Genomic DNA, 11,686 nt, shown 5'->3' on the forward strand with positions numbered 1-11,686 from the left:
TGCTGGTGAGGAGAAGGACGCAAATGCCGTCAACGGCCCAAAGACGTCGCGCCTGTTATCTCTGCCGGCAGAGGTGCGGCTGAGGATCTACTACTGGGCTTACCGGATGAGTCCAATCCAGCCCAAAGAGCTGGCAGCGGGATATCCGATTCCGATGCTGTGCCGCTACGTGCTACACCCACTGGATCCGGATCTTGAACAGCAGATCGAGTTGGAGATTGAAAACGAACAGACCATTATAGAGCTCGCGACAGAGAACAAGTGCTCAGAGGGCGGCGAGCAGAAGAAGGAGAGCAGTGAACAAAAGGAAGGTGGCGGGCAGAAGTGGGAAAAGATGAGGGCGGAACAGGATAAGAAGAAGCTGATCAAGGACAGGATAAAGGAGAGAATGCGGGAGCTCAACAAGACGACGCCGGGCTTGCTCAACTCGGAGCGGCCTCTGGCGGGGGTACCGACGAGCCTCCTATGCACCTGTCGGCAGATTTACTTTGAGGCGCGTGAAGTGCCGTTTGCCAACAACGAGTTCGTCTTTCTCAACTGGTTTTCCTCAGGGCTCAACGCGGCAGCGGCCGTGACTAAGTCGCAGCGGCCGTGGCAGCGCCTGGCCATGCGGTACGCGCGGCTGGAGATGATGGCCGAGGATCTGGCTCGGACAGTGGCGCTGAAGAAATGGGCGGAGCTGTGCGGCCCCGGACGGTCGGCATCTTGGACTCGGGGGCTCCGGGGTCTACGGTTGAAAATTGTGGGCCAGGTCGGCAGGAGGAGCGAGGACTCAAAGGACGACGACGAGTTTGTTGACGGGCTGGAGGAGGCGGGCGGTGCCAAGCGGTGGGTAGAAGAAGGGCGGCTGGCGGAGATGGAGAACTTGGAGAGGCTGGAGATTGAGATTATCAAGAACTCGTGGGGCACGACGGAAAAGATGGCGTGGTGTGCGGCTGTAGAGGAGGCGTTGAGGGAGAAGGGGTCCAGGGCGGTGGTTGTGAGCATGGGCAGGATCCTGTGATCCCGAGGGTTTGTTTTTTCATATACTACTCGTATTTGTCGTACAGGGAGGGCATGGATGCATGTGGGTGGATTCAGCTGGCGTTTCAGTCTGGTGCTCGTTGCTAATAATATCAATCTTGTTATTCTGGTGTATAAAGGCGTTTTCGGTTTCGGCCTCGGCCTCGGTTTCAACTAAAGCTGCAGAGTGCGGCCTCGGGAGCTGGTCCGCAGTTGCTTGGCAGCGCCATCATAAGCCTCGTTTTTGTACCTGTGTTCAGCAGATTGAAGCTGAGCTCCATAAGGTGCCCGCTGAATTCCAGCATCGTGCCAATGGAGTTGCGGAGCTAGCACCGGACAATGGACTCTTTATTCGGACCGCCGAGGATGAGCGGACTTGACTTGAGACGCCGGGTGGCTGCGCGCCAGGCGACTTGTTTATTGCGCAACTTGCTGCTACGAGTACAATATACAAAAGCCAAGTAACATGAACTATTTGTTACATGCATTGAGAAGGTCTCTTATTTAAGTGTGTATTAGTTGTTACATCGGAGAACCGAGGGATCGTTAGTGGTACACACCAAGTAGTCCGCGGAAGGAAGAGCGGACCGGTTATCGGAGGAATACACGAGCGAACGGGACTTTTATGAATTGCTTTGAAGGGGGATGATGAGTTGTGTATTTGGCCGAAAAAAACAATGGATTGAGAAGGCGCTTTTTGCGGTGTAGTAGTTGAGTGCAAAGTGTTTGATGCCATGGCTTGCCGCAAGTAGCCGCTTACAAGCTGCAATTCAACAGCAACGTGAGGATAAAAGAAGACGCGATATGGCCCGTAGACACGTGGATTGTGGAGATTACAAATCCACCTTATCAAATATTAATAATAGCTAGGACCAATATGTTGTCAATGCGAGAAGGGAGAAAGAAACGACAGGATGGGAGCTGAGCTTGCATGGAGCTGAAGTAGTCGAGACGCCGTATTGAGTTGAGTTGTCCCCCACCTCCGTGGAGGTTGTGAAGAAGGCGCGTTGTTTTTTTCAAAACGTGGCTTTCCTATCGGGCTCGGGCTACACGGATGAGTCACGCGGCTCGGCTTAGAAAAAAGAAAAAAAACAGGTGAAGAAGAAGAAGATAGTACTTTTGTGCCTGACGTGTCAAGAGAAGGAAACAAATGGGCAGATTGGTAAGAAAGGAAACAACCAAATGGGCTTATATAGGCGATTAAGCGTATATCTGCATTTGCCGAGATGCGGTAGCGGGCCTCCGTCTGAAGCCCCTAGCTCCGGCCGGATATGGAAGCAAAAGGCGATGCGACTGTCCGATTTGATGGGCTTCGTTGGACGCTCGTGCGATTACTGCCTATTCCGTGTCTAGCTGAAAACCGCTGGCCCCCCCCCCCCCCCCCCCCCCCCCCGGGCTTCGTTCAGAATGCGAGGACCGGCGACATCCTTGCCTTTTTGGAGCTGTTTTGGAGGTGACTCTTCAGCTACGGAGTAGAATGGGGGCGGTTTTGGAGGTATTACTCCGTACGAACTATTGCTCGGATGAGAAATTAACAGAAAATAATAAAAAATAAGAATAAAAAATAAAATAGAATTGATCACAAGCTTTTAATTAATTTTCTTGGAAATGTACCTACACAAGACTAACGTCGATCGAGAGGAGGCCGCTGGGCTGTTTTTGATTACCACATTAACACATTAGCACACCCGATGATGCATAGCCTAATTCTAGGCACATGCAATTGCGTTCAGACATCCGACGTCGCTGACGTTTTTTTGCTTCTTCGATCTTAAAAACTACAAACGAAAAAAGTTCATTTGAAGCGTCTTTTCGCCTTGAAAATGAAACGCGCATAAGTGTCGAGTTTTGAACGACAGAGAAGCCCTTGAGTTCATTGGGCTCGACTTGACAAACCTCAACATCCATCGTATTGGGCGATCGAACAAAACTTGGGAAACCCTGTCGTCACGGATTCGAATCAATCAAAACCACGAGCCTCCCCTAAACAAAAACAACACAATCCTCTCTTAACCTCCTTTCTTTTTTTTTTTTCTTTTTTTTTCTTCTTCTCCTTTTCCGCCATGAACGCGCGGTGTCAGTGCGGCTCAGTGTCGTTCAAGACGCCGCTGCCCGAGCCCCTGGCGCTGTATATATGCCATTGCACCGAATGCAGGAAACAGACGGGCTCGGCGTTTGGCACGTCGGCCATTTTCCCGCATTTCAAGCTGCCGGAGACGGAGAACCTGAGCTGCTATGCGTATGTTGTTTTCCTTCCAAAGAAGAGAGAAGTTGGTTGATTTATGAGATGTGTCGGGAGTTGAGGGCGGAGAATGAAGATTTGGATTGAAGTTTTGATGCTGATGGGGTTACTTGTTTGTCGAGTTTAGGCGACCGACGGCTTCAGGGCAGACGCTCTACTGGTACGATATGGCCTTACGAATTGATGAATCGATGACTTTGGACGACTAATGGATATTCTACAGCTACTTCTGCCGCAACTGCGGAACACGACTCATCCACATGACACCGGTATGCTCTCTTCAAGCCATCATCAAAACCCTTCTTCAAACCTCCCCGCGAGTTCCCCAAAAGCTAACGCCCATCTTCGAATTCTCTCCGCCACAAGTCAAAAAACGTCCTCTCCGTCAAGGGCGGCTGCATCGAGGGCCTTGACTGGACAAAGGCCATCCACATCTGGACCAAGAGCGCCATGGTGCCCATCCCTGAGGGCTCCGAGGCGCATTCCGAGCGGTCCAGCAGCGTCGACTTGGGCCAGACACAGGAGCTCTTGGACTGAACACACGCAAAAAAAAAAAAAAACATCTTGGTTTTTCCCTGTTTTCTTCTGTTTTCTTCTGTTTTCTTTTTAACTCATGTTTTCGTATCTTTTGACTAACTTGGGGGAGGGATGGATATGGACATGGCTGGCTCTTCATGGTGAGGACGGATGATGCTGAGTGCATTTGTGCTGTCGGTGATGTAATGTGGCGTCGCGAGATTCCCTTGCTTCCTTTTTTCTTTTCCTTTTTCATTTGACGATTCAATTCAATCAGAAAACGAGGAAATAATCATTTTCCATGGCAGTTTTCATGTTCGGTGGCTCAATAGCAAAACACCGTTGCTACAGGCCGAGGGAGATTGCTGGTGCGCGGGATAAGCGCATTTGCATAGAGCAAACATATACACATACGCATACATATATATATACCAAGGGAGTTTTTGATTTCATCTCATTCATCATAATAGAAAAATTACTACATCAGCGTCTCCTCGCCGCTCTGTGGAGCATCGTCTTGGTCGTCTCCCCTGCCTACCTGGTCCTCATTTGCTGCTCCTCCCGGTTGACTCATATCGGAGTGTTTCTTTGGGTCAAATACATACATGGGAAATTCGAGGAAGACGGTCCTCTTCAAGATCGTCGGCATCTTCTCGTACAGCTGTGGGGGGAATGGGATGAGGATGCTGGTACGATCTAACCAGCGCTTGTAGCTATGCCAATTGTTGCCGCTTTCATATTGCGCCTTTGCCTTTGGGCGTTCCGAGAGAGGTATCCCTGACACGAATAGGAGAAGAAATGTGAGGAAGAATGGACCCAGGATGGTGGCATAGAGGGCTTTATAGGCTTGGCCGTGGACGTAGCCATCTGCGGCTGATGAAACGGCAATCATATATATGGCTGGATGAAGTCAGCCATGACCTTATTTTCTCTTCTTTTCTCAATGCAAGGTAGGACAAGGAGATGGCATTACCAAAATGAACGAGTATCTCACCAAAGTAATTCGGATGCCGCGAAACAGCAAACAAGCCTCCGTCACAAACAGCTCTGCCATCGTGCGTGCTCCGAAACCGATACTTTTGCGCATCGCTCACGGTCTCGATCCCCAGCCCGACAGAATACATGATCACGCCCGCAATGTCCCTCCCCGTGCCAAACCGATGCTGGGGATAGGGCGTCACGGCTGGGGAGTTGAGCACCGTGACGGGCAGCGAGACGGTCCAGACCCAAAGCATCTGAAAGACCCAGAAGCCGAGAAAGGGGAGGAACTTTTGGCGCATCTCGTCGAAGCGATCATCTTTGCCTGTTTTGAGGATGCGGAAGAGGAGGAATAAGGTGAGGCGGATGGCCCAGGCGATGAGGAAGAGGGTGGCGACGAGTTGGCGGGCCTGGTGGTGGTGACTGAGGGAGAGGGTTGTGATGGCCAGGATGATGAAGTTGGAGCCGCCGGCGAAGTCTGGAGAGGCGAAATAAGTTGGGTTGTTAGTGGGAGGAAATGGTGAGATTTTGTTGGTGGTTATGAGGACGAACCAGTGACTTTGTCGAATTTACAGGTGTAGGCGATGGCGAAGAAGAAGAGCTGGTAGCCGATGGTGATGAGAGCGGTGATAGCGAGGTAGTAGTCGTCTAACACATGAATGGCTGGCATTTCATATAAAGCATAAAGAGGAATATTATTGTATGCTATTAATTAAATGATGAGCCAGGTTCTAGATGAAAGGCGTAAATGCAAAATGCTATCAAAGGCTTGCTATATAGGTAGACATGGCTGGTGGAAAGCAGGTTTTTGTCGCCTCTCGATGAGCGCGAGATGCACATGCCACCAGCATCGAGAGCGTGTTATTGGAGGTTGATGATTCAGAATTTAAGGCTAATTATAAAGTAAATGCCAGCAATAGGTACGCACTTGGCAGGTGCGGAGTACCTTGCTCTTGCTCTTCACAGCTCTTGACGTAATATCGGTTGAATGAAAAGGAAAGCACATCGGCACGGGAAATACACATATCCGGAATATATCTAATCCAATCTGCATCTGCGTGCTGAAGTAATCTTGATTCCGATTCCATTCCATTTCACCACATCACTTTCGCCTATCCAGCATAAATCTGATCAATTTTGTTTCAAGATTGCTTTCTCATGCATGCGTAGGCGACCATGCCGCCCTGACGAACTCGGCCTAGTTCAAACCGATCATTTCACACATCTCCCACCGGTCCCTCACGCCTCGACGCAATTCGACCAAATCCTCTGCCCAGGATGTGAATCATCATCACAAAATCAGATCTGATAACTTTAGGCGCCGTTTGGCGACCCCACATCCCTTGGGAGAGCCTCTTCGCTCTCACTTCCGGCCGGCATCGCATGATTTACAAGACGCTAAACATCCCAAACCGTCTACACATCCTTGCGTTTTAATCAACATGACATGAAAATCACCAGATTCTGCAAACGGGAATCTACAGTCACATCCAGCTCAGCCATTGACGAGCTCGAGAAATGCCCGGTCCCAAATTTAGGCCAGCGCCTTGCCATAGTGTCCTGGCCCAGCCCCACTATCGCGAACCAGCTCTCAGACAGGAGGCGTCTGAACCATGTCTCAGATCCAGGTCCCAGCCCCGGCAGATGCTAACAATTCGCTGTATGGGGTAACGCCGTCGGGCCCAGGCTCTCAGTCTAAACTGCTACCGCCGCGCCGCCGCTGTTTGAGCTCCGTGTTGGATTCGCAGCAATGGCGTCTTGGCAATGCTCCAAACATTGCCATGTTTCGAGCCTTTAGTCGGAGAAATGAAGGGGAGACTCGTCAACAGGGCGGTTGTTTCTTCCAATGGCCGGGTGCCTTGCGCTGACGACAGCCGGGCCGGTTCTCTCTCTCTCTCTCTACCGGGCTCTTCCCTTTTCTTCTTTTCACGAGACCGATTTCCGCGTGGGTTGCATCATCTTCACTTCTCTTCTTCATCGTTGAACCATCGTCCGTTTGGTCGGTGGCGATTTCTTTCACCCTCATTTTTGGGTTTACAGGCCTGGCGCCGCCTTTTGTACAACCGTTGCCGTTCGCTCTTTAATTTTGGTTCTACCGCTCCGTCGTGTTCGACTGCGATTGATTTGGCATCGGTCATTGTTTTCTTTCGATATCCAGCTGGCTGACAAAAAAATCTTCGTTTTGCTTTTCATCAGCAGTTTCATCTCATCTCGTTGAGTTGTGGAAATAGCTGTGTTGTAGTCATTCATTCTGGTCTCTTTTGGTATTCTTTTTCACAGTTTTTATTTTTATTTTGGGGGATAAATAATTACCATCTTTCTTGGTATTTACAATGAGGTCTGCAATCTTTTACGCCCTGCTTGCTTCTTCTGCAGTTCAGGTATGTAGCCATCATACAAATGGAATTTCCAAGGAGTTCAGCAACTCACAGCTTTTAGGGTGCCGTTTTGAACCGAGATGCAAATGGCAATTTGGCACGACGTGACAGCTTCTTGGATCAGCTGGGTCAACTCCTTGGCTTCGGAGATGGAAATGGGGGTGTCGCCGTAACTACCATAACCACCACTCTCATACCTGGAGCTACTCAGGTGCTCGAGAATCCGGTCACAACAGCAGTCGCAGATTTGCCTTCAGCTCCTCCGGCAGTCGTCCCGGCGACAACGAATCCTGATGGCAATGGAGTTGGCGTCACTGTGATTCCAGCAACGACAAACGCCAACGGTAACGGAGTCGGCGTTACTACGATTCCAATTCCCTCGTCTTTGCTGCCGACGACAACGTTTGTTCTGGGTGAGTAGCGTAGATGCTTAGCTGAACGGCTATGGAAAGTGAACCCCTGAGACTAACTTTTACGATAGAACCTCCGCCAGCTGCATCACCACCCCCTCCGGCAGTCCCCCCTCCTCCCCCGGCAAGTTCTGCTACAGACGTCCCTCCGGGAACGACTGTCCCTCCCGCAGCCCCTCCGCCTCCACCACCTCCTCCGGCAAGCTCTGCTCCTGAAGCTCCTCCGGCCGAGACTGTCCCTCCAGCTGCGAGTGCTCCCCCGCCTCCGCCTCCTCCTCCGCCGCCACCAGCGACAACAGCTCCGCCTGCCGCCAGCCCTCCACCAACCGACCTTCCTCCTGCTCCTCCTGCTACGAGCGCTGCTCCGCCGCCTCCTCCTCCGCCTCCCCCCGCGGAGAGCTCTACGACAGTTCCGCCGCCGTCTCCTCCTCCTCCTCCGGCTACGACAAGTCTGCCACCGTCGTCTTCTTCTACAACTACGGACACTGCAAATTTGACGCCTTCTCCTATTTTCAGTACGCTGCCTTTGTCATCAAGTGCGGCGGGTGCTTCTTCGGCGGCATCGTCGACTTCCGAAGAGACTACGAGCACAAGTGAAGCTGCTGCATCATCAGCGACATCGACATCTGCGGCCGCAACTACAAGCTCTCAAGCTTCGTCAACATCAGCAGCTACCTCTGCGTCATCGAGTGCCTCGTCTTCGTCTGTCACGGTCTCCAGTTCTGTTATTAAGCCCCCTGCGACTACTACAGCTGTCAGCACGTCAACGACATCATCGGCTACGACTTCAACGACTTCAACGACTTCAACAAGCGCAGCTGCTTCCGAGACGTCAGCTAGCCCCACGAGCTCGCCTGCCCCCGAAACTTCAGCTACCCCAGCAAGCACACCCAGTCCAGTTGTCCCCGCGGCGCCAGCCAACACTCTTGTGCTCGGAAACCTTGCTTCCAACACTCCCTTGGCAAACGGACAGCCGGCTCCCCCCTTGTTCCCTATTGCAACGCCGACCGCACCTGCAGCTTTCTCCGCGCCACCACCCGATCTTCAGGGATATCAGCTTAGCAGTGCGTTGAACTTGGGTGCCCTAGTGGCCGTACAAGCTATAGCTACGCCATCAGTTGCGGCTGCCGCAGCGCCCACGCTGATTATCGGATAGGGAAATCTAGGGGATTGAAGAAAACAGATGGGTAGTATAATGTAGCGTATATAGGGGGTGTAAACGGAGTTTGGAGAATTTAGAGAGAATATGATATACCATTTGTAGTCACAGTTTGCTTAAGAATAAAAACGACATGTATGTTTATATATTGGTAATGCATCATTCAGTTATTGCCTTTGTACGAGAAAACAAGATTTTGCTCTAGTCTTCTGATCCGGGGTATCATGCCTCTCAAAGCCTCCATGGCTTGTTTTCGTGCTTCTAGCACGATTTCCGTAGACGTCCACAACGCCTCAAACGCAATGCTCCCAACACCAGTTATATGTCATGTCACCTTTTTTCAGATGCAGCTGCCCTTGCCGCCAGTTTCATCTTCTTTGCCTCTCGCTTGCTAATGGGCTGGGCATCTTCCCCGCCATTTTTGCGCTTCTGATTCTTCCTCTTGCCGGGCTGCTCTGCCGCCGAGGACTGGTCGTCCGTTTGATCGCCTTCGACGACATCCTTCTTGATCACTTGGACAATGTTGATGACTCCCCTGAAGCCATCCCTCTTCATGCCCTCGTTGACGACGACGCTCCGCGGTATTGTCCTTAGCCCCTCCATGGCCTTTTCGCTCTGCAGGCCCCATACGTTGAACAGATTGACAATGTCGGCGGGGGCCCTCAGGCCAAAGGCTGTTTTCGCCTCGCTGCTTATGATGATGCCGCGGCCGCGGGTGGCTCTGATGAGGTTGGTCGCGTTGGAGATGAAGTTTGCGCGGCCCCGCGGCTCGGCGGCGAGGGCCTGGGAGTAGCAAATCTCGAAGCGGACGCCCCTGGACACGGCGGCCATGCAGGGCTTTGGGCGGAAGTAGAAGGGGAAGTGCTGGGCCATGTCGAGGGAGATGAGGGGGATGTCGAGGGTGAGGCAGGCGTTCTGGAAGGCCTTTTCGGTGAGGGGCCGGATGGCGAGGATGTCGTAGACGCCGACGAGGGAGGGGAGGCGGTAGTTTGAGGCTGCTGGGTCGGCGAGCGGGAGGGTGGCGCGGTGGAGGACGTGGGGGAGCTTGGAGTCTTGGGAGGATGGTGGGAGCGCTGGGAATGGCGTTGTGGGATTTGCTGGGAAGGGCAGCTCGAGGGTGTGGTTGAGGGCGACGGTGGCGAAGCCGAGGGAGTGGGCGGTTGTGAGGGTTTGGAGGAGGCGGTCGGTGGGCGTTGCCGGAGACCAGGCGATGTTGAGGTCGTAGAGCATGGCGATGTTGTTGATGAGTGTTGGATTCGGCTATGAGCTGGACATTACGGAAGGGGGAAGTGACGCGGGCAAAGTAGCGATGATTATTCAAGTGTCGAATTGTCTATATGGTGTTTATTTCTGAGATTGGGGGGAGGTCAATTGCCCCGGCGTTGAGTGGATGAGGCGAGGCGCAAGAGGATGGAGTTTTGTATAGGCATATATACAGCTTTTCGAGATGAAGAGGCTGCAAGAAATTATTCTTAGCGGACGGCTGTTGGTGGGGTCGCAGGTAAGGTACTGGGGGGCGCTAGGCCATATCGAGGCAGTCGCTGCATGGTGCTCCAAGTCTCTGGATCTTGGGAGCTTCTGAAGAGAAGAGACGGAGAGACTGTTGTGAAACCAAACAAGGGAGACTGCGATTACTTCAAAAATAAATAAATAAATTGTGATTCAGCGTGTGATGACTCAGTCTACCTTATTAAACCCTGTTCTGTTCCTTTGCATCTTCTGCTCATCACTTCCTACTAAATACACAGTGATACTGTAGCAATAGGTACCTCGACAAAAGGCAAGGTAAGAAGCCGTCAAGTCCGCTCTTGCCTTAGCCTGAAAAGCAGAACGCCTCTCTGGGGAAGCGGACAGACATTCATCGCCGGGTTGCGCCTGCCACCGACCCAAAACCCAAAAACAACCCGCCAAGAACTTAGCTTGGCGCATACGTACTCCCTCTTTTTTTCCCTCTCCGCTTCTTTTCGTCCCCAGTGCCCAGGTTACACAGCCTCAACTCTTTTTTTCTTTATTGTCATCTCCATCTTTATTATCTCGTTTCTTTTCTCTTTTTTCTTCTTCTTTCTTTTTCTTGTCAACCCGACAACTTGGGAAAAATTATATGATACATACAGTGAACCAACATATACAATATGGTCTTCTTCTTCTTCGTCTGTGGGCAATACACCTTCCGGTCCGAGGTCAAGGGCTATGAGGGCGTCATCTGCCAGTGCCACAACTGTGGCAACATGTCGGGCCGTGTCATCAAGAGCCGCCCTTTCTTCACCTTTTGCTTCGTCGTAAGTCACTCTCATATGCCGAATATGTGACGGCGACTTTAATGCCATACGCATCTCATCCTAGACGCCAATTACGATGACTGACATCCTGCCATAGCCCATCATCCCATTCACTATATCGGGCTTCGTTGAAGTCGTCTGCCACATATGCAACTTCAAGCAGCCGCTGAAGAATCGTCCTGATGTCGTCTCCATGGCCAACGGCGGCAACCCCGGAGCTGGGCCATATCCCCCGCCGGCAAATCCAGGATGGGGTCAGCAGCAATACCAGGGCCAACCTCCGGCAAGGTATGGCTAACCGCCAGCACAACTGCGGCTGTCAACAGCCTCCAAGCGCGTGTGCAGTGTTGTATCATGGTCTACACAAACATGGGACATGCATATACGTTGTGTAGGTGCAACTACGATGATGGTGAGGCCCGCAGGTTTTCATCGAGCCGCCACTTCAAGCGCTGGACCGTGACCCTCTATCCAGTCAATTACTCCTCTTCAGTCCAATTCCGCCGCTCAACCCCATGGAAACCTTCATCGGCTCATTCTCACACCCTGCAGTGACTGGGACGTCAGAGTGGTCATTCACTACCAGAAATGTATCTCGAAATTAATCAACTACAGCTCCATACGGACTCTGCTATAGCAGATAACTATGTCTGCCTGTACGAACAACGAATCAAGCGAGACACCCACATCACATATTCGCAGCGAAGATTCTAAGAGAGAAT

The 11,686-nt window shown here is 51.7% G+C and overlaps 6 protein-coding genes across 6 annotated transcripts; 4 read left to right on the plus strand and 2 right to left on the minus strand.

Annotated features, from left to right (window-relative positions):
• Positions 1 to 52: 52 nt before the first annotated feature.
• On the plus strand, positions 53 to 982 carry TRIVIDRAFT_6270 (uncharacterized protein; the record flags this gene model as incomplete). Its single annotated transcript, XM_014097758.1, has 2 exons — positions 53 to 210; positions 376 to 982. Coding segments are annotated over 2 exons (765 nt in total), but the record flags the coding sequence as incomplete, so codon positions are not given.
• Positions 983 to 3,065: 2,083 nt separating this feature from the next.
• TRIVIDRAFT_49365 (uncharacterized protein) lies at positions 3,066 to 3,781 on the plus strand (the record flags this gene model as incomplete). Its single annotated transcript, XM_014097909.1, has 4 exons — positions 3,066 to 3,241; positions 3,372 to 3,404; positions 3,468 to 3,513; positions 3,611 to 3,781. 4 exons carry the CDS (start codon positions 3,066 to 3,068, stop codon positions 3,779 to 3,781), a joined length of 426 nt encoding a protein of 141 aa, XP_013953384.1.
• A 457-nt stretch (positions 3,782 to 4,238) lies between these two features.
• On the minus strand, positions 4,239 to 5,408 carry TRIVIDRAFT_157290 (uncharacterized protein; the record flags this gene model as incomplete). Its single annotated transcript, XM_014097910.1, has 3 exons — positions 4,239 to 4,660; positions 4,734 to 5,216; positions 5,291 to 5,408. The coding sequence occupies 3 exons, from the start codon at positions 5,406 to 5,408 to the stop codon at positions 4,239 to 4,241; spliced, it is 1,023 nt and encodes a 340-aa protein (XP_013953385.1).
• Positions 5,409 to 7,071: 1,663 nt separating this feature from the next.
• On the plus strand, positions 7,072 to 8,682 carry TRIVIDRAFT_225056 (uncharacterized protein; the record flags this gene model as incomplete). Its single annotated transcript, XM_014097911.1, has 3 exons — positions 7,072 to 7,119; positions 7,178 to 7,529; positions 7,598 to 8,682. The coding sequence occupies 3 exons, from the start codon at positions 7,072 to 7,074 to the stop codon at positions 8,680 to 8,682; spliced, it is 1,485 nt and encodes a 494-aa protein (XP_013953386.1).
• A 351-nt stretch (positions 8,683 to 9,033) lies between these two features.
• On the minus strand, positions 9,034 to 9,912 carry TRIVIDRAFT_16984 (uncharacterized protein; the record flags this gene model as incomplete). The annotated part of the gene is made up of 1 exon (XM_014097769.1): positions 9,034 to 9,912. A coding segment is annotated over one exon (879 nt), but the record flags the coding sequence as incomplete, so codon positions are not given.
• A 905-nt stretch (positions 9,913 to 10,817) lies between these two features.
• Positions 10,818 to 11,262, plus strand: TRIVIDRAFT_49431 (uncharacterized protein; the record flags this gene model as incomplete). The annotated part of the gene is made up of 2 exons (XM_014097912.1): positions 10,818 to 10,964; positions 11,062 to 11,262. 2 exons carry the CDS (start codon positions 10,818 to 10,820, stop codon positions 11,260 to 11,262), a joined length of 348 nt encoding a protein of 115 aa, XP_013953387.1.
• Positions 11,263 to 11,686: the final 424 nt, after the last annotated feature.

The sequence above is a fragment of the Trichoderma virens genome (assembly GCF_000170995.1).
Source record: "Trichoderma virens Gv29-8 chromosome Unknown TRIVIscaffold_84, whole genome shotgun sequence".
Taxonomy (NCBI): Eukaryota; Fungi; Ascomycota; class Sordariomycetes; order Hypocreales; family Hypocreaceae; genus Trichoderma; species Trichoderma virens.